Source organism: Trachurus trachurus (genome assembly GCF_905171665.1).
Source record: "Trachurus trachurus genome assembly, chromosome: 22".
Lineage (NCBI taxonomy): Eukaryota > Metazoa > Chordata > Actinopteri > Carangiformes > Carangidae > Trachurus > Trachurus trachurus.
The window spans coordinates 6,766,597-6,789,421 of NC_139907.1; the positions used below are offsets into that span (position 1 = coordinate 6,766,597).

A 22,825-nucleotide genomic window follows, 5' to 3' on the forward strand; every position below is an offset into this window, starting at 1 on the left:
ATAGAAGTGAAAACAACTAACAGTGACATTAAAATCTGTTTGTGTTTCACTTGTGACCATATGAGGCTCCAGTGAGCATTAACATGCTGATAAAGGGTTACTTCTACATTGAAGTCGAGTGTTTATTTAATGTTGAGAAGTTATAGGTCTCTCCTCCCTCTCTCTTCCTCGAGTTTAGGTGACCCAGAGGCAGGGTTTCCCGCAGCGCTTTCCTGTTAAGGCGGCCGCCTTAACAACAAAGAGCTGCCGCCTAAACTAACGTCTTAAAAAAATAAAAATGTAGCGATATTCACAGCACACACACACGACGGTGACATTAACGTGCGCCGCCACGTCTGCTCATAGCGCAGCAACAATGCAGCAGCGTCAGGCCGTCACTGAAACGCTCCGTGGAACCGAGACATGACACGGCGCGCCCGGTGTAAAAGTTCTCAGAATCAGCCACGGTGACCGCGGCGCTGACGATTGGGGGTGAGTCGCGAGCGTCATATGTCTTGGTAGAGCACGGCCGCTGCAGCGACCCTCCGACAGTCCCATCGCTGCGTGTCAATCCCCCCTCTCACTTTCTCTCCGCGTCCCCGTCTCTCTCCAGCTGCCCTTTCAAAATAAATGCATAAAAAGCCAGAGAAAAAAACAAAGTAGGGGAAACACTGCTTTGTTTTCTCTGTCATTTTATGGTTTAGTAATTCTTTCATTGGTGTAGTAGCAGCGTTCAGTTACCACGAGCGTAGTTGTGACCTGTTGTGACACATGGCACCAGGGCCGTTGCTAGGAATCCTGGGCCCCCTGAAAGTATACTAAAGTGGGCCCCTGCCCCCTGACTTTTCCACTTTTACGTATCTATTATCATTTCTTATTTAGCCTACTTTGTTTTGATGCTAATGCAGCATTACTATGAGTATCAGTCAGGGTCTTATGCAGAATAATTCAGTCATACAAAGATTAGACTACTGGGGTTTTTGTGGGCCCTACTGGGCGCTGGGCCCCTAGAATTATCATCACCTTTCTCCCCTATACAACGGCCCTGTATGGCACTACAGGACCAGTTAAATATAAAACACAATTTTATACAATATACTGTATATAAGTAGGGGGTCCCCGCTCCATCTCTCCATCAGTTTGGGGGTCCTTGGCCTGGAAAACGTTGAAGACCCCTGCTCTACACACCACAGAGAAGCGCACATGCATAACAGCAGCGCGCATGGTGAAAGCGAAACTTAATACGGCGCACCGACCCCCCCCCCCCCCCCCCGCCAATCAATCAATCCGCTCGCGCCCCCCCCCCCCACAGGACAGACACCACCTTAACTAACACATTTTCTGGGGGAAACACTGCCAGAGGAGATGTCTGCCCAGCGGTAACTGCAAAACCACTTTGCCTCTTAAAAGACCCTCGACTGACTGACCTGACGACGGCTGCAAAGAAGGAAATAGTCGGCTAATATCACCACCGCTTACTGATTAAACATGGCTGATGACTGTAAAATGATCCCTTGTTCAAAAAGAAAACGCAAAGTCAATTTAGGCATCAAAAGAAAAACTAGAAAGGAAGGAAAAAATGATCACAGCCAATCAACGTACTCGCCAAAATGAGCAGCTTATGAGCCAATTTCCAGGAGAAATTAAACTGCATGGGGATAATGTTTCTGTCATAAGTGTGGAGGTGCTATTGCAGAGGGGGAAAGTTAAGTCGTTGCTGCTGCTGCCGATGTTGTTGTTGTTGCGTGGGGAGCAGGATCCTTTAGAATATGTGGTAGCTCCTGGAAACTGTGTGGAATGACTTAATGCCGACTGTTTTTGTCATCACCACCATAATGACCCCGACTTTTGGTAAACAGAGATTATAAAACCAAGAGAAACATTTTTCAGTAGCATTAGGTTAGCCACAATGCAACCACATAGGATGCAACCGAGCCCGTGCCCATGGGGCCGGTACAAAGACATAAAAGGTATAACTATGGAGAAAATAATGTATAATTTGTAGTCCCATGTTGCCGAATAATCAGCAAATAGTCTCACAAATCATAGATAATGTTAAAACCTGAAAAGTCGGTTTGAGTTTTATTAATGTGGCCAAAAAGATCATCACACAGGCAGCCTATCTGAGTGAGGAAGAGGTGAGGAAAGCCCTGCAGTGAGGAACTGTGTCAGTATGTGTGTTCACTGTGTCGGCTGAGTGATGAAGGCCTGTCACTCCTCACTGCTCCCCACCCAACCCCCTCTCCAAATCATGAAGTAGAGATGGCTGCAGGGGAGAACGCCTTCTTTCTGCTGAGGCTTTTAAACACTGCACTCACACACTCACACACTCTCTCTCTTGACACTTTGTGATGCGTCGCAGCATACACACTTAACCGAACACGCCGGCACGTGTCGTTCAGATATGCCCAGACAACAAAAACACACCAGGAGTCGCGACAAGCACACAGATGTGACGGAGACATACAAGAGAGGTGACAGTGTGAAATGGATTTTAAAAAGTAGATGAATGAAATCCTGCATGTTATCATTGGATCATACTCCAGGTGAATCTGTACATGCTCACCCACTCATACTCAATCATTTTACACTTATACACACTCACTTGTTATAATAAGGCACTTGTATTTGCTATTTTGGCCAATATAGGGTTTCTAAAGAGGAAATGCAAGTCTGGTCACTTTTCTGCTGTTTTGCTAACCCTCCTCTCGGCCATGTGCATTTGTTTACAACGAAGCCTGTGAGAAATCAATCAATAGAGCGGTAGTAGATAACGTTATATATCATATACGATGTTACGATGTGTATATTTGTGTAGTTTATTCTGTCATAAACAAGAGATTATGGGTTACGGGGCGAAACAAGAGCCGGGACACCGGGTCTTTGGCTATGATCTTGCAAGGTTGGTTTTCAGCTAAGAGACGCAGTAAGTGACACACACACATGTTTTGTCTAATTTATACTTCCAGTCATTTTATTTTGTAAATTTTGCCACTTTCATTTGTGCATCTTCCCAGCGCTGTGCAAATGACAGAAAGGTCAAAAACACACATCGCTGGGAAAAACTCAATGAGACGACAGAAGACCCGACGACTGCCAACTTCAAATCTCCCTACGTTCTGGGTTAAGGCAGAATATCCTGAGATCGGCACAAAAGCACTGAAAACCTGCTTCCATTACAAACATAGCTATTATGTTTATTGAAGCGGAGATTTCTGCAGAGACAGCAGCAAAACGAGATGACAGAGTAGACTGGATCATCACCCCCAGATGACTGATATATTGTTACTATTATATTATTATATTATGGTGAGTTGTAACAAAGAACGTAACGGAAAACCATGTGACCGTCTACAATCGTTTTTATACTATATGCATTTAAAGCTGTTTAACTATGGTAAAAATTTGGGCATAGTGGAGGTACAAACCCTGCATAGTTCCTCTTTAACCTCACCTGCACTTACTATTCTTGTTTAATTTCTGTTTTTTGTAGCTGTCCTTGATTTTTTAAATGGTGCAAATAAATAAAACTAAAACTGGAGTAATAGATGGAAATGAGACAGAAGGACGGAGAGAGAAACAGAAAACAGATCACATGGAAAAACACTCGCAGAAGAATCAATATAGCAGAGAGGAGCCCACTCCACTGCGGCTGCTGAGTCAATAATACAGCTTTTCATTCCAACGACACTATGGGTAAATGGCAACACAGTGCTACTGGTCAGTTGGCATGTACAGCGTGTGTGTGTGTGTGTCAGTAGCAGTATTTGTCTAGCAGCAGGAGTGATGAGAGGATGGAGTGGAACAGGAACTTCCTGCTGAGTGAACAGACATGCAATCGCTACACTGCCCCTCTGACCAGGCCAAGACACACAGCAGAGTGCGTATAAACACCTTAACATGCACAAACACAGTCACACACGCACAAACCCCTTTCTCTTCACCTCAGCTGGCCTCTCTATCAGGTGAACTGAGTAAAACATACCGAATTATGGAGAAAAAACGTGCATTAAAACTGATTACCACTGCAACGCTTGTTATTTGATTCTATATAAGCTTCTTCTTTATTCGGCTTCAAAGACGATAAAAGGAAACTGAGTCAAGCCGTAATAGGAATCCACATGATGCAAGGTGGGTTTGTGTTGTTGACGTCAGGAGTCAGCCAACCAAACTGGTCTTGTGAGCAAGCACGAGAGCCTTGAATGTATAAGGAGCTGTAGTATTCGAGTGCAGCTGCTGAGCCACTTTCAGGAATTCTTTCCACGTACCTGCAGCTTCCGTCTTTGTGTTTCTGTTCGTGTTGTTTGTCGAGCCGAGGATGACTGTAGCATACCAAGTTACACAGCCAATAGATTAGGGCCAAACTGCTGCTGCTGCTGCTGCTGCTGCTGCTACCTGGCTGTTTACCCAGCAGATTTACTTTACGGTGCAGCTCAGGCAGGGGTGGAGCAGAACTTCTTTTTTCTTTTTTTAGAAAATGACACAGCTTCTTTAAACCTTTGAGTGTGTATATATGTATATATATGTGTGTATGGGTCAATGACGTCATGCAACCCAATGTCAAGTGGTGTAACCAGTATATTATTCATAAAAATCTGATTACATACAGGAAAATAACTCTTGACTCATGTGGAATAGATGTAATACACTTTTTTTCTCCAATGCAACACTATAATATTTGACAAATCTTACATAATTTGTCACATTATTCAGAAAAAAAGTGGTGTTCTTAGGATAAGTCTTGCCTGGTGTTGCTAAAATGCGTTAAAATCCAAATATAGAAACACAGTATTTCAATTTAATGTTTTTTAGAAGAAAGTTATACTTAAATCTACTGTGGGTGGATAAGATATTTAATATTCATTATTCTTTTGTGATTACACCATTTGACATTTCCAGGGGCTTCAGTCTTACTCTTGTTTAAAAAAGGTTCAAATGTCATTTGAAATGACACAAAACCAATGTGAATACAAAAAGTATTTATTTATTTATTTTCATTTATCTAACACAATTTTTTATTTGTCACTGACCCATATATATGTACACAGTGTGTGTGCATTTCAACCGTCTGAGACCATGCTATGTTCCTTAGAAATATTGGCTCGGGTCCTTAATGGGTGAAATTGTGTTAGCTGTGTAGTTAAGATTAGATTAGTGAACAGAGCTCTGTCTCTACTAGAAGGACAGGGAAGTTTCCAGGCCTCAGTTTTTATAGTTTCAGGGGAAATAATTCAAGACATGGCTGCATGTTGGAGGAGTTTCTCTAAAAAGGCTCGGCATGGAAAGCACCTGTGACGATACGAGGCCGGACTCTGAACTCCAGGAAAGTCGGTGAGAATCAAATTGTGTCATTACGAGTGTAACTACATAGAGAAAGACATTATCCGCGTTAGTTAGCGGTCTCTGTGGCAAACATCCTATTCCATGGTGAGCTTTTTTCACTTCAGAGCCAGAAATGATTCAGCAGCAGTCATGGTAGACGCCTTCTTTTTTCCAAAAATGTTGGACAACTCCTTCCTCTGTAAAACAGTCCAAAAGTAGAAGGCTGCAATATGAACATAAGAAGTGATTTCACCATCACACGGAGAAGACGAAGCGGCCAGAAAAATCAAGCTCGTTCTCTGCTGCCAGAGATGAAACTCAGGCAACGAAGCCATTTTATATTTCAGGACTGGGACAAAAAACCTTTAACAGTATAATCCTAGTTCGAATGAGGGTTTGCTGTCCAGATAAGGACTAAAACCAGGTAATGTGACTGGCCCTGCACACCTTGGAGCAGAGAACAAACTAATCTGTACAATCAGCCGGGGATCAGCTGAAGTAAAAAGCCTGCATGGCACATGACTCAGGTGTCTCGCTCTAGGAGTCTCTGCCAAGTGGCACGGCTGAGTCGGACACGCTGGCTCCAGGCCTGAACTTATGACCTCACCCATCATCTATTGATTTTAAAGATCAATTGCACACGTTCTTCCACATTCATGAACTTGAGTCAACAAAGAAGATGTTATGTATGTGTGTGTGTGTGTGTTTTTTCTTTTTTTCTTTTTTTTGAAAGGCCAAGGAAAGGACAGACAAGCCCTGTCATCTCTTATGAGACAAAGAGGAATAATAATAAAGCCGACAGACATCGAGCCTTTTCCTCCTCCGTGGCCAAAGACGGGCTCTGGGCAGGAAGACAGATAGACAGACAGACAGACGAACAGGCGGGTAAGGCGAGGACTGCAGAGCATCAGAGAATGGAAAATTACCAGAGCTCCACAATCAGCTGGGTACCTTTGATCAGCCAGAGCCCAGGCACCAATTACTGTGGGATAATCGGTAGCCCTCAGAGACCTGACGAGCTGCAGGCACTGTGGGCACAACGGGTCAGTGACCAGCAGGCAGAGGCCTGGTCAACAAGGCTCGCGGAGCCAAAAGCCGACGGTGCCCCTTTGCTGAAATGCTGCATGAAGGCGGCCAAACAGACAAGCAGCACAGCGGAGCCATTGTTCCCCTCCTGTCGACTCAGCACAGTGGCACTCTCAACAAGCCAGACATCCTCTCTCCACACAGACCGCTCGCTGGTGGAGGAATGGTGCAATGGTGCGGGGAGTGTGTGAAACCTGCTGCTGCACATGTTTCAGATTTTTTATTTATTTATTTTTACACACTTTCTCTCGTCCCCGCGATCCTCCGAACATACGTGGAGCCAATGCACTCGCACATGCTGCTCACACGCGCGCATGCTGCTCGCACACCTGTCTCTGTAATTCTGTGGTAAACAAAATAGCTGCAGTGCTCACGGCAGCACTTGCTGCACACGGTGATGCAACACACAGGAAACACTGATAACCCGTTCATACTCAGGGACAAGGCTGCAAATACCTGTTCCTGACTTACTTACACTATCTCAGAGGAATGTGGACTGACAAAGTAAAGTAAATCACATTGTGTCCAACATAAGCTTTGCTCTTTTTTTTCTGTCTGGGGTCCGTCCGACACACAAATGCAGCCGATAGCAGCAAAGATTTATAAACAAAAAACTTAGCTGCTCCACCTGAGGCAGAACATGATATTGGGCTCATTAATAATTGACATCTTTCTTGTGCTGGGGAACGTTCACCATCGATTAGGTCAGGCTACAACACTGGCTGCTGCTGCTGCTGCTGCGCTGTTCCTCCCTCCATTGTCAACAACTCACTGACCCAAAACAGCTCAAAGAAAGAAAAGACTGCCACAACAATGACTCCTCAGTCATTGCTGCAATAAGAAAATAACTCAATTACACCATCGAGCTTGAATCTTAAACTTCAGGCTGTGTTTTTTTTTGTATTTTTTTCTGCCTACTCATAGCATACAGCTATCAAACAGAAACACAGTAGCCAGTGGACTTTGGATCAGGCACACTGCAGTTACACAACAGCCAGTGCCGTCCAAGGAAACCCGTACGGGCCAAGGGAGCTTCCTTCGAGTCAGCAGAAGAGTCTGATCTCAGAGCAGCGACGGCACCGGAGAGATGAGACATGCTGCTCTTCCTTTTTGATTACAGACAAATACCAATGACGTCTTTTCTACGACTCGGGCCAATTTGAAATGAAAAACTTGGTCTTGTTGTTACCAAAGCTGTTCTTCGTTTGATACGCTATTTATCAAAATGGATGATCTATGTCAGACATGGCTTATCAAAGAATATGTAAACACAGCCAAATAAAAACTGACCAGTCATTCAGTGCAGACTTGAGCTGCTGCAGAAACAAGCAGACGTATTAAGATTCAGCACAAAACATGAGTAAAATTACAAGACGTTTGATGCTGTAGCACAAAATCTGCACAAGTGGGAAGAAGAACTAAATAAATGGGACCACGGCACTTTGTTTAGCTACTATATCCAACATCACTGGTGGGATGGCGGGTTTACGACTTGATATCAGATGCATTGAGACAAGACAGGGTTTCCAAAAAGAAAAAAAAAACAGCAGAGACGAAAAAGCTGAAGTAATTATCTCATGTCCCTATGTTAATAAAAGCACATACTGCCTGAGGCTGATCTTGAAATGCTTTTCCTAATTAATATCTGCATGTTCTGGTACACACACTGTGGTGTTTGTCTTTTGTTCTTCGTGTGCTTTTTATTAATATATGCGCGTTGAAATCCTTACTGAACATTTTCACACTTTGCAACCAAAGCAGTTTTTTTTTTTTTTTAAATGGGGGAGCTACCTCTGAACATTTTTTCGCTGGGTCATATCGCTCCATCATCCCCCAGCAACCTCTGTAGTGGTTACCAGGAAACTGGTGTCACGGCAACGTTGATATGCATCCAGGATGACGATGATATACTAATAGGCGGGGCCAAAGGAGGACCAGGTTACGACACTGCAGATCAGACTGAACTACGTGGACATGCAGACGGTCTGTCACTGTAATCATGCAAATGGAAAAATGTGCACAACACGTGAGGGGAATGGTGTCACTGTCACTATGCGATGGACAGGGAGTCATTAGATAAACACACACACATGCGTCACTTAGGTTTGAGACAGGGAGTTATTACAGCAACCAAACAGTGAGATGTTTACAACCAGTGGAAATGAGAAGTGGAATGTGCAAAAGGTGGTTTAACAAAGCTAAATACCAACCCTGCAGCTCAGGCCGTCTACACACTGGTTATAAATGTTTAACAAAAGGTTATTAAAGTGAAATTCCGGCGTAAGTGTAAACCATGGTCAAACACACCGTAACACCGAGTTAGACCCCCCCTCGAGAGATCAATTTGCCCGACCGCTACATTCACGAGATCCACCAACTTCAGCAAATACCGCAATATCGCCACACACGGCGCTCTCCGGATCCACTGTCTGACCGCAACCAAAACGCCACCATTTGCCCAAAATAATGCTCAGAACTGCACCAAATGCCATCAATAGTACACACAGGGTCCCAGCACGTAGTACGAGTTGTCAAACATCTGCTAGCTTTGCCTGTTTTCTTTAGCAAGGAGACCAGATACAACTCACCTACTTCTCCTCCTGGAGCCGAGGGAGCCCTGACGAGTCGATCACCGAGTGCACCAGCAAAAAACGTAAATTTAAAAATGCTCATTTGCGCCTATATCGTGGCCAGCACTCGATAATAATAGTTATAAAGTGATATGCAAGATAAAAAATAAAAAAAACTCTGATTGTATTTCCATGAGGTAATTGTTGATTGAGCTGCGGAACTCCGGTGCACTCGGTGATCGACTCGTCAGGGCTTCCTCACCAACCAGCGGCTCCGGAGGAGAAGTAGGTGAAGTTGTATCTGGTCTCCTTGCTAAAGAAAACAGGCAAAGCTAGCAGATGTTTGACAACTCGTACTACGTGCTGGGACCCTGTGTGTACTATTGATGGCATTTGGTGCAGTTCTGAGCATTATTTTGGGCAAATGGTGGCGTTTTGGTTGCGGTCAGACAGTGGATCCGGAGAGCGCCGTGTGTGGCGATATTGCGGTATTTGCTGAAGTTGGTGGATCTCGTGAATGTAGCAGTCGGGCAAATTGATCTCTCGAGGGGGGGTCTAACTCGGTGTTATGGTGTGTTTGACCATGGTTTACACTTACGCCGGAATTTCACTTTAAGATGTTGTCATACAGGGTCAAACCTGTGGTGAAGACGACACACCTATAGCAACTCCACGGTCAAATACCAGTGGGAAATATATCACCAGATGATATGTGGTGTTGGTTTTTTACAGAGGAGATCTGACGGTATATGTCCTGGATAGATTCATTGAAGCCTGGACACTGAGACAGAAAATATCATATCTCATATGTTTATTGTTTTGTTCATCTTGGAAGCTGTTTTGTTTTTTCTTCCTTCCTTTCTTTTTAAGATGACACGCTAGCCATTCTTGAACGTATGTACTACTTAAACTAAAAATTAAAAATAAATTGACCAGTGCAACTGAGAAAAGAGGAACAAGGAGGTGTGGGAAACTTCTAAGTCTCTTACATCCAAAAGATGCAATCGCAATATCTTTTATTTCTATTTTTATTATCGTCCTTTTTCTTTTCTTTTCCATTATAAGGCAGCTAATATAAGTTGTATGGCATGTTGCAGGAATGTCAAAGACTGTATTTCTTTTTCCTGCTTAAAACTCAAATAAAGATATTGCGGGGGAAAAAAAGATTAGTAGAACATTTTTTTTTAGATTAGTGTGTTTTGTTTTGTAAATAACTGCGTTTCCGTGAGGTAAAACAAAAACACACCTCCGCCAAAAAAAGGGTTTACACATCTAGCGCTCTGACTGGTACCAGTAGCTGGTACAAAGTTCCCACCCCGGTGAGATACACCACCACCACCGCCGCCGCCACCGGCCCCTCCATCCTGGGTCAGTCGTAATTAAAGCAGAGATCAGAGGGCTGAATAAACCATGAGCTTTTCCAGCCCGGGAGGCTCAAGTATCACTCTATATAGGAGGCAGAGTGAGACAAAAGGAGTCCCTGAGCCCCACACTACACCCAGGGAGGAGTGATACAGACACAAACCTGAAAGGCAACTCCTTGCATACAGTGACGCACCCCCTCCTCCTCCTCCTCCTCCTCCAGCCCTCCCAGGTCTAATCCACAGTTTACACAGCCAGGGCAAAATGAGGAGCTCAATGCCCCTTGGACCTAATTAAGAGCTAAAGATATTGTCCCAAACGGGGACACTCAAAGAAGAAGTGCGTTCAAAGCAGCAGCAGTGTAGCAGCGATGCAACACCCACCGCTCTCACTGTTGTTTCCCATCTTTTTTAATAAAGTGCTGATGCAGCCAAATACAGCAGATTGTATAAAAGAGGGGGAGTAACAAAACCATTCCTCACTCAGTACCTTCACATGACAGTTGAAAAAAACGACTATAACTGGACAACTGAAGTACATGTGAACACGTTGGTCAGACTAATAATGGACTTCTCCAAATCTGATTGAGACGCCGAGATAATGCGATGGGAAATCAACTTTCTTCTGCATGTATTCTCCTTAATCGATCTGAAACTGGACAATGCATGATGTGCACGTATTCACAACAGTAAAGATGACAACAAAGTCAGAAGCCGACCCAAAACCTGGGAAAGAAACATTTTTTAAAAGCGGCATCAGCACCGATTGAGTGCATCTCACACAGTGCAACCAGCGAGAAGATGGCCCGTGGACCGACCCGACCTCAGTCGTTTGTATGCTATAGCCTGGATCCTGGCCCGGACCGGCGCATCCAACTGGGAACCGAAGTTGAGAAGTTTAAGTTATTTATTTCCATTTTTTTTACTCTGACAGAAAAGTCAACCGGAAAGTGGTCCCTATTAACCGGCTGAAACGAAGCATATTGCCACCCATGTTTAGAAGGACTGAAAATGGACAATGCATGTGCGCATATTCACAACAGTAAAGATGACACAAAGTGTTGCATAGAGGTTGACCCGGCAAAGATAATTTTTTAAAAAGCGGCGTCTGCACCGACAGTCGGGAACTGAAGTTGAGAACTCAACGTTATTTATTTTAGCAGTACATCACGACAGGCCGTGGTATACGCTCATTATACCACAGCTGAGCAAAAACCCCCTTCGCGTTGTTTTACTCTTTGACAGAAGTCGATCGAAACGACACACATCGCCACCTATGTTGAGGCGGCGGCGTCAGGGACAAAACTACAAGACTGGATGAGACGCTCAAATCAAGCTGCTGTGCATGTAAACGTAGTGACTAAGAGGCATGACTCATGTCAAAGTAAAACTCTGTTTCCTTTATATGATTAATAGACTGATAACAACCTGGTATTAGATAATGCTGGAGAAACATGTATCTTGTCTTGTCAGTGCAATAAAAATACGTCAGACGAAGATTGTGAAGTCATGTAATGACTGTCTGACTCTGTAATGTGTCATGTGTGAGGAGGAAAAAAGATAAAATAGATGTTGAACAGCTGCTGGTTTTTTACTGCCAGGAGTTGTTTGACTAGTTGATTACAAAAATGAGCAGACAAATGACTGAGATCTGTTTCTGTGTTGATTGTGGGGGAATTTGTTGTGCAAACCAAACACTGTGCAAAAACCAAAAGCAGTCAGAACAATGAAATTTACATTTTGTCTGGTCCTCTAACTTAATCTCAGTGGTGCGTTCATGCATGCAGGCTTCCACAGCCAAAGATGCTGTGTTTAGTCTTGAACTTTTGTAAACTCTGGGTTGTTTACAATCATTCGGAGGAGCATATCTTCCAAATGTACCATTTTCTGGAGCAAAGTCATGGCCAACAACAATTTTCTGTGACAGTGGATATCGCTCTTACACAGCTTACCAACAAACACATCAAAGGGACAAGCTCAAACCAACTCTGCAGTTCCACTGAACCTATTTTAGGCTACTTATATTGAAACGGGGTCAGCTTGCACATTTGAGATCCTGATTGTAAAATCTCCCCTCGTCGTTGAATCTTCTCAGAGTGTCTCTGCTGGATCCCGTCCCAATCAGCTCAGAGTGTGGATCTCCCACATGGACCCGGATGTTCATGATGCTCACGACTTTTTTCTCCTCAAATCATTTCACAAGTCATTTTCTCTGCATTTTACTGAAGCAAGAAAAGATGCATTTTTGCACAAAATTCTCTTTGTTTCGTTCTTACCGATTATAAACGATTGTTAGTAAAACATCTCTTTTAGTGAAGCGTTTCGCTAACCCATCATCCCACAAGCTTCGTTCTCTGGGAAAGGAGGGTGTCAGAATAAATCCCACTCTAGTTTTCTGTAACTTTGTCAATTAAATTCATGCCATCAAAAACAAATTCTGATTATATTCTCTCTTGCATTTACCGATATACAGGTGCATCTCAATAAATTAGAAGTCAAATAGCGCCCTAACCAAGTATTGAGTGCATATATGGACATACTTTTAAGAAGGCCAACATTTCCATATTAAAAATGCTTTTTTTAAATAGTTTTTTGTAATATTCACATTTTTTGAGATACTGAATTTTAGTTCATCATTAAATGTAAGCCATAAATTGTAAACAAGTAAGACATGAGATGTTTCATGCTGTGTGTAATGGACCTATATAATGTATTAGTTTCACCTTTTGAACCTGTATAGCAAACATGAATTTCCAGGTATCTCACTGCATACGTAAACAGATCCAAACCAGTTTGATGTGCCTGCCTGCACTTTCTAGGAAAGTGTGTGATGCTGACAAAAAGCACAGGTTGTAGATGACACGGTGCACCGGTGCATTCAATTCAATGGCCCGCATCTAATCTGCAGCCAAAAGTGAGGATTAGCATGACAAATAAACAGGACAGGTGAGCAATTCAAGAGATGGTCAGACACAGGCTGCCCCGATACTACAGGCTGATGCTGAAAAAAAAAAAAGATAAAGAAGAAGGAGAAGAACAGAAACACAGAGGCATATCTCCCATTCCTGTCATCTCCTATCGATTCAGTTACCACTGCACTGAAAGCTGAGCAGACACCGACACTCAACTCTGCTTTCACCATCAGCAGCAGAGGCGCTCGCCTATCTCTCGCCGTCGCTATCAGGGGGGAACAAAAGTGAAGCCCTTTGATTGCATCGTCATCGCACAGCAGGTTTATCTTCCCGGTGTTGCATCACTACTCAGCATTCACATGTACAGCTCGGTGCCAAGAAACAGGGCCTCTCCTTTGAGAACAGGGCGAGCGAACTGCTGAGAGTCGACGCTAGTTTCTCCCACAGAGTGAATCACAAAGCTTTGGACAGAGACTTGCTCTCTCTCTTGCTCTCCCCCTCTCTCTCTTTCTCTCTCTGTCTCTGTCAAACAGCTGACAGACTTGCCCAGTGGGTTTGGTGGCAGATAGCCAATCCTTCCTCCCTCATGCTGCGAGATGAGCTAAACCATTAGTTACTTTCAAAATCTTTTGGAAAAAGAAAAAGAAAATAGCTACTCCCAAATCACTCCTCTCTCCTCTTGTACCGGGGAAAAACCATCAAATTCATTTCTTAACGACATATACCTTTTCCAGATGGTTACAAATCCCTAATACACTGAAAAGAGTGCGATGTTATAGCTAAATATGCCTACTCATCTAATCAATGAGATGAATTACTACTACAGCGGTTTCAAATGTGTGGATTTGATGTATTTCTTTATCATATGTGGTGGTAAATTGAATAATCATGGATTACAGGCTGTTGGTTGGATATAATAAGCAGCAAGAACACATAATATTGGCCTGTGAGACAGTATAATTGGAATTTTATACAATTTTCGGGCTATTTATTAGTTAATATCATAAATAACACACAAGTAGCATCGGTTTTAGAAGGCCTAAATTGCCAGTTTTCACTTTGACAATGAATTTGATGATATCTCCACCACAAACACGACGCATGCTTGTATCTTTGAATCAATTCAAGCCATAAATCTCGTCAACAAAACAGTAATTGTGACTAATGACTGAGGGCACCAGAGTGTGACTGGCTGTGCTGTCCAATGAACAGGATGCTACTTTGGCAGTCATACATCACACAAACACACACACACACACACATCTATCATGGAGCTATCTTTGTAAAAGTCTGCAATGCATGTGGAGGGTATAATCTAACCACTGATGTTTATCTGGGCAGGGGATGGCAGGGCAGGATGGAAATCTTATGATGCTGCTCTGTGGTTGTAAACTAAGTGGGTTAAAACTGGCACAAAAGCTTTAAAAAATAAAAAAAGGTCTAACAATGATATCACTGCCATGTTCGGAAATCTAGGGCACATTATGACACCTCACAAAAATTCACAGGGTTAAGACTATTACGAGTGAGTCAGAGTATATCTTCAGGGCAGTGAACCTGTCTGATGGCTGAATGCTGAACATATGAGCTGTCGATGTTTAAAAAAAACAAAACAATCTCAATCTTTGCATGACACATTTTCTTTCTCTCTTTTTTTTTTACAAACTTGCCATGTCACTAAACTGCAAATGAATATTGACTGTTAGCATCAACCTGCATTTATAACGTCATTAAACGTCTGACAGTCACGAAATAAGACGGTAAATGAAGATATCAAATGACTCTAATGTAAAGTTGGGTTCATTGTTATTATATTTTTGCTGAGTAATGTTCATCCCCTTTAAAGTTAACCTACCTAACCAGGTAAGTTGAGAGTCGTTGTGTTAGCTTCTTAACTGACGTCAGCGAGCTAACTATAAAAAAAATCACCGTAGCTCGTCGTGTGCTAATTCAGAACCCAAAACCGTGTGGTGTAACCTATAATACCCGAGCTCCACAACTTCCATATGGCCTCGTTTTTGGGTATATATGGCCGGGTTAGCAAGCCAGCTAGGCGGCTAACATAGCTGCGTGTGCCGCATCCGAAAAAAAAACACACTCAGGCACTCACACACATACACACACACAAGCTAGTGCTGCTGCTGCTGCTTCTGCTGCTGCTCTAACGTTAGCCTCGACCGGCTAATTTCAAGAGGGAAAAGCAGCCGTTAGTCGTTTTTTTCCTCCCAACGTACCTGTGATCACTTCTGCGACCCAGAAGACGCCCCGCTGCTGCTGCCGTCGTCACCCGTTCAGTGTCACGATCCACGAAAAAGGAACCGTGCCGTGCCGTGCCGTGCCGAAATAATTCAAATTCCACAGAAAGTGCAGGGAGAGACCGCTCGCAGTCCAATCGCTTCAGCCACCGCCGCTGAATGGCTGCTACGCGGAGACTCAACCAAACTTCCTCCTTAGCAACGGACCGCCTCCGCCGCCGCTGATTGGTCGAGAGCAGATCCCCGTGGTGATGGATGGATGGATAGATAGATAGATAGATAGATAGATAGATAGATAGATAGATAGATAGATAGATAGATAGATAGATAGATAGATAGATAGATAGATAGATAGATAGATAGATAGATAGATAGATAGATAGATAGATAGATAGATAGATAGATAGATTAAAATTAAAATGCCTGATATGTCATAATAGTGTATCCTTTGCACCTTATCTGTTACTGCTGTATTGAATTGAATTGAATTGAATTGAATATACTTATTAGGCTATGTATTATGTATGCATTCATTCCAAACAACACGGCAATAAATAGACAGAATAACAATAATACGACTAAACAGACAGACAGTAGCCTACTATACCTTTAGAAAAAATAGGCCTACCTAAAAATGCTTGCTAATACTGATAGGCTACTGATGGTGCATAAAATATATAGCCTGCAACTACCTTACACTAATGAGTTGTAACCTGATTGTCCTGTGGATAAATGATCTGTTGAGTCTTTCAGTTCAACAGTTTTTGTGTTGTTTTGTTTTCCTTCATTTTTGCATTTTTATAGCTACTGCACTTCATTTTTCACCTGTATTCAGTCTAATTTGGTGTAGTGGGTCGGCCTATGCCGCTTTTTAGGTGGGTACACTGTTCATACATGCATTTTCAGTGGGTATACTGAATATACCTGAGTATCACATATCACATAGAATACACCACTGCACTGCCTGTATTATCATCCTCATTGAGAGTATGTATTTTTCTGTTGCTAATTAAACAATAGACGATAAAGCAAGCAACCTGAGATCAAAACTGGACTTTCTCTTGCCTTTTTTTTTTTAATATATGTATAAATCTTCCTGTGCAGCAAAGGGTTAAAAGTTCTCTATGGGATTTATTTATTTATTATTTGTGACTGACCATGCTGCTACCTACCACACTGTGCTGTGTCTGCATGTGACTATGGGCTGCCATGCTGCGACTAAGAGATAGATTTCATTATTGATTAGGTCAAATCAGGTGCTCCATTTTCTGGATTAATCGTTTTGACTAGACAGAAATTGGGAAGATTCTCAGTCAGTCATCACCTTGTGAATAAAGGCAGGTGTCTGTTTAAGGGTTTACACTCCAAAATATTCAATTTACTGTTTGAAATAATGAAGAAAACCATCATAATCTAACATGTAACCATATAAATCTGGGTATTTTCAAGAAGAAAAGTAGTGTAAAATGGACCCCAGCTGTAATTTCTGTCCTTGCTCCTCCTTACACACTGGATTAATGTAATACCCACATGCAATGAGTGCATAGTGAGTCTCCAGCAGGGGACGGATGGAGGAAGCACTCAGATCTATTAGATCTTAATACACACGTATTAGATCACATAACCGGTGGTGAAAATGTAGCGCAATTACTCAAGCTCAGTACATAAGTACAGTTTTGAGGTATTTGTACTTTACTTTCCCATTAACAACAATCTCATGACCCACCACCAGATTTATCTTGTGACCCTTGGATGGGACTGACCCTCTATTACAACAGCACCGTGCTGCTGGTCACACCTGGATTCACATGTGTTACTTATCAAATAATGTTAACTGGATATGGGTTTGCTGAAGTATACGTTCTGGATATTGCACAATATAAAAACTCAGTTACATTAAAGCCTTCTGAGCGATCAGTAAAGGTACTTGTTGGATAAAATAATGGGTATATATTGTACGATGATACACTGTTCACATTATTATCATATATAGTCATCTACATTTCTGCATAGACCAAAGAGACAGTTGATTAAGTGACATTAAGGGAGCTTTAGGATGTAAAATTTAGCTTTTTTAAAAACTTAAACTGACATAATGTAAAATATTGCAGTGCAGTCTGGCTACATTATCCAGCTGATATGCAAATAAGACACTGGGAGTGAAGGAACTAGTGAAACCACATGGTTTAAAAGTGAATTTGGATAAAACCACAGTCTTCTCGTCCTTCCTGTTTCACACCGACCGCAGATCTTAAAAGTGATTTTTCTTCTCCTTTCTTCTTTCTTGCATGTCCATTAATACCACTTGACTTGCCGCCATGGTAAATAATCTTTAAATAACTTGCATCCAGTTCTGCTTTTTTTTTTATTTTTTAACTCATCTGCCACATTTACACACACACCTCAACTCCATCTTCCCCTGGCGGAGAAGCCCCGGCCCCTTTAAAAGGCCAGAAGTTTATCAGCATTAAGTTGCATTCCTCACATAGCTCTGAAGCTTATTAATCTGCAGTGTAGCGTGTTCAGTGGCCCTGAAGGTTACAAAACCAACAAGGAGAAAAAAAAAACTAAGAAAAAAAAAAGAAAAGGCTTTGGTTACCAAAGTTGTCGAGCCTGTTACACTGATAATTGTTGTGTGTGTGTGTGTGTGTGTTTCTCTGCACCAGCTGTGAACCTCTGTGTGCCTCACACCACAAACACAATCATCGTATCCTTCTCTTTTTGTTTTACTACTTCAACCTTTTCACTCTTAATGATCTTAAACCCCACTTTATGACTCCTTCTTCACATCAAGCACCACCATCCATCAGCCTGTCAAGGTCAGAGTCATAAAATGTTGTTTTTGTTGTTGTTGTTGGGTCTCTCTCTCTCTCACACTCACACTCACACATATGTGTTATGAGATCCTGCCCCCACGTGGTCACTGTGAGTATGACAGTCATGGTGCAGCCACGCAGGTGCTTTCACTTCATGAGATTAGTTAGATTTAGTTGGTCTTTTCTTTATTATTATTATTATTTTTAATTATCTCCAGTTTTCAAAAGTCACCACTGAAGTATTATGATTTTTATAAGATCTCACTCTGACAGCAGCTGTGAGCGACGTCATCATGTTAATCAATCAATCTTGTTTACCACAGGTGTTTTAAATTATAGAATTATTATCAATCAATTTGTTTATTTCGGGCATGTCAATTTAAATCATCATCATCACACTTCATCTTAGTTCAAATAACACAATACACATGGCTGAAAGGGAAAGCGGGAGAAGCAAAAGCTTATCTAGTCCCGCCCCCATTACCCACAGAATAAAAATCTTTATCATAATCTTTTCTTTTCTTTTTGCTTTTTTCTCTTTTTTTTTTTTTTTTTTTACATTTTGATATAACATTCTTTTACTTATGACATTTTGACATAACATGTTACAGCAGTAGGTAGTATACAGATCATATCATAATCTTTTCTTTTCTTTTTGCTTTTTTACATTTTGATATAACATTCTTTTATTTATGACATTTTGACATAACATGTTACAGCAGTAGGTGGTATACAGAGCTGAAGTTTAGCTCTAGACAGTACATACAGATTACGTGTGTGTTTGCACATGTGTCCATATTTGTCCGTCATGAGTGAACAACAGTCTCATCTTGTAGCCTGGTATGTCACAAAGTCACAGAGTGGTCCAATCGACAGAGAGCAAAGTCCAGTGTACTTATTATTTGTTGGGATGGTGTGAGAGCCCTTTTTTTTTGCCTTTTTCTTTTATTCATCCATCTCCTCTGCAGCCTTCGCCGCGTTTAACTTCGCCATATCCTATATAATATATATTGTTATTATAGAAACAACTAGGATATTTGTAGTGTTTATCAACTCCTGTACTGTCAAAGACTGTAACTGCAGTCTGTTTATTTATTCATTAAAACTTAGACGAATATATCAAGATTTGAGATGACCTTTAACTGGTAATGGTTGTCCCACAAAAACTAATATATCAGATTCATGGTTGTTGTGGAGGCGGTAGTTTATGGGGCTGTTGAATTACATAAAATTATGCCTAGTGGCGTTTCTAATACTTTGTCTCTACTGTGTTTTTATAAATGTGGTTAGACTGAATATTATGAGGATGTTTGTGGTTTAACAGTAAAATTGAACAGTACCACAAACTAAATCACAGCAACACTGAATAGTGAGGGGTTTATTTTAGACTTTATGTTGCATTAGACTGTTTTAGATTTAGATGGCTGTACCTAATAAACTGGTCACAGAGTTCACATTATTATCATCTATAGTCGTCTATATTTTTATACAGTTTTGAGGTATTTGTACTTTACTTTCCCATCAACAATCCCATGACCCACCACCAGATTTATCTTGTGACCCTTGGACGGGGCTGACCCTCTATTACAACAGCACCGTGCTGCTGGTCACACCTGGATTCACATGTGTTACTTGGATATGGGTTTGCTGAAGTATGGGTTCTGGATATTGCACAATATATAAAAACTCAGTTACATTAAAGCCTTCTGAGAGATCAGTAAAGGTACTTGTTGGATAAAATAATGGGTATATATTGTACAATGATACACTGTTCACATTATTATCATCTATAGTCATCTACATTTCTGCAATTTATAGACCGAAGAGCCAGTTGATTAAGTGACATTAAGTCAACATTAGTATGTAAAACTTAAAATGACAGCTTTCTTTTTTTTAAACTTACGTAAACTGACATAATGTGAAATATTACAGTGCAGTCTGGCTACATATCCAGCTGATATGCAAATAAGACACTGGGAGTGAAGGAACTAGTGAAACCACATGGTTTAAAAGTGAATTTGGATAAAACCACAGTCTTCTCGTCCTTCCTGTTTCACACCGACTGCAGATCTTAAAAGTGATTTTTCTTCTCCTTGTGCTGCTGGTCACACCTGGATTCACATGTGTTACTTATCAAATAATGTTCACTGGATGCTGAAGTATAGGTTCTGGATATTGCACAATATATATATATATATAAAAACTTACATTAAAACCTTCTGATAGAAGAGTAAAGGTACTTGTTGAATAGAATAATGGGTATATACGATGATACTGTTCACAATTGTTATCATCTATAGTCGTCTATATTTCTACATTTTATAGACCAAATAGCCAATTGAACAAGTGACATTAAGTCAACTTTGGGATGTAAAATTTATTACTTAAACTAACATAATGTCTAAAAGTGCAGTGTGATGGACTGGTGACCTCACCTGATCCATCCAGTCAATAGACCCAGTATGGAAATGTGTGTGCAGTGTACCCTTATCACAGTGTAAAACATGGTAAAACATTATTAGTATTAATCTTAGAGCAGCAGAGCTGAGGCCGACACGCTCAGTAATTGGCTTTGGAGTTATTCTACCATGACGGGGAAGTTTTGGATAAGTGAGAATTTGACCTTTAGGTGGCCCTAAATAAAAAAAAGTCAGGGATTAACCAGGGTCGTTAATATTCATCCCCTGCAGACTGAAGCTGTTTGTGGCAATTTATTCAGTAGATGTTGAAATATGAATGGACGTCTCACACTATGGTTTATCAGTGAGACTAGTTGCATGTTGTGTTAGAGGTAATTTTAGACAAAAAAAAAACACTCATTTTGTTACCACATTTTATTTTTCAAACAACATATAGAGTACTTTACACAAAAACCAAGCCATCATCCGCTTCAAATATTTACATAAAACTTTGTAGAGAGACAGAAAAAAACATTCTTTGGGTCAGACCATGCAAAACAATAAATAATGTTCCTGACAGCGCTTTGCATGGTGCTTTCAAGACTGCTATTCAGCAATAATAACAATAAAAATAAAAATAAAAATAAAAAAAGCTTCAGATTTTTTTAGTTGGCTATACATAAAGCTGCCCTGGTCCTCACAGCCATCAGACATGCCTCAACCTATACGACTAGGCCACAAGACAAGCAGTGACGTTGACTCAGAGTAGGTCAGGTGCACCTCCACACATTTGCTACAGTACAGTATGCACTCGTTTGTTCAGAGGCAATCCACACTATTCTCAATGTAAAAAGCAAAACTGTTGACCAGGATAGATACAGAAAAATGAAAAAAAGAAGAAAAAAAAAAGAAAGTGAGATGTGCAACAGTTTTCGGTGGTGAAAAGCTTTAAGATTAGATTACTGTACGTTAGAAGAAGATAAAGAAACTGCAGCATCCACGAGAGGATGAAGCACTGTACAACGAAGAAGAAGAAGAACCTCAGATGTTTTTGTTTTTGCTCAGCAAGGCCTTTAAAACGACGATGAGAGAGCGTCACCGAGACACGACGACAACGAGCAGGAGCTTGAAGTTGAAAAAAAAGTACAGTTCGCACTCCTTTCATCCCTCAGCAAGGCGACAGACAGTGTGCAGATGTGATCCCCCTCCTCCCCCCTTCCTCTCCTCTCCTCTCCTCTCCTCTCCTCTCCTCTCCTCTCCTCTCCTCTCCTCTCCTCTCCTCTCCTCTCCCCTCCCCCCCAGTCCTCCTCCAGCAGGTCGGGTCCAGAATCTGCTCCTCTCCTCTTTCTCTCTCTCTCTCTTCTCCATCTTCTCCATCTTCCCTCTTCCCTCTGTCAGCGGTTGGCGGTGGCTCAGGTGATGATCTGTGGCTCCCAGGTCTGGCTGGCCACCTGGGGGCGACACTGCGTGATGACTGGGGGGCCGGTGGGGGTGTTGCTGTCCAGACAGAGGCCGCTCACCATGTGCTGCAGGGCCGTGCCTTTCGGCTTCCACTTCTGCACAGAGAGAGAGAGAGGAAAGAGAAAGAGAGAGAGAGGGATGGATGGAAAAATGAAATCAATCAATCTCTGTCGTTTAGTTTTGCAGCCGCCGTGCTCGTACCTTCTGCACACACGGACATGAATGAATGATGTGAATCAGCACAGCAGGTTCATGTTTAGAAGTGAGTAATAGTCTGAGTCAGACCTGGATTACAGTAATCAGACCAGTGATTGACCTCCTCTACTCACAGTGGAAAAATCAAAGCTTAAAAAAAAAACCCAACAACGAGCTGGCTGCAGTGTGTGGCGGTCGGCCACCGCAGAACAGAACAAACTATTTGTTTTAGCTGATAAAACGTCCTGTATGTGCTCCAACTCAGGTCACTTTTCCCTTTTGTACGACTTTATTACTTCTAGTCCACTACTTTTCAGAAGTAGTTTTTTTGTGCTTTTTTACTCAACAACCTTAGTTAATATAAAATGTAATATATCAAATAGGTCAATCGGCTCCACTTTAACAAGCTACAACAATAAAATGCAACTTAAACATTAGTAAAAGAGTAATAATAACGCAATATAAAGCA

General features: G+C 41.7%; 2 protein-coding genes across 8 annotated transcripts in view; both read right to left on the reverse strand.

Moving 5' to 3' along the window:
• Window positions 1–15,634, reverse strand: part of numb (NUMB endocytic adaptor protein) — a 65,923-nt gene extending 50,289 nt beyond the window's left edge. For 5 of the 7 annotated variants that reach the window (XM_083997655.1, XM_083997654.1, XM_083997653.1 and 2 more), the window contains exon 1: window positions 15,465–15,634. The gene's annotated coding sequence lies outside the window, so the exon portion shown is untranslated. Of the gene's footprint in view, window positions 1–6,252; window positions 6,277–15,464 lie in introns of those variants that run through there. The other 2 variants (XM_083997657.1, XM_083997652.1) reach the window with 1 other exon arrangement.
• Window positions 15,635–21,126: 5,492 nt separating this feature from the next.
• Window positions 21,127–22,825, reverse strand: part of galnt16 (UDP-N-acetyl-alpha-D-galactosamine:polypeptide N-acetylgalactosaminyltransferase 16) — a 51,318-nt gene continuing 49,619 nt past the window's right edge. Inside the window, exon 15 of the mRNA XM_083997928.1 lies at window positions 21,127–22,256. Coding sequence (XP_083854054.1) covers window positions 22,113–22,256 — 144 coding nt within the window. The 3' untranslated portion in view covers window positions 21,127–22,112. The remainder of the gene's footprint in view (window positions 22,257–22,825) is intronic.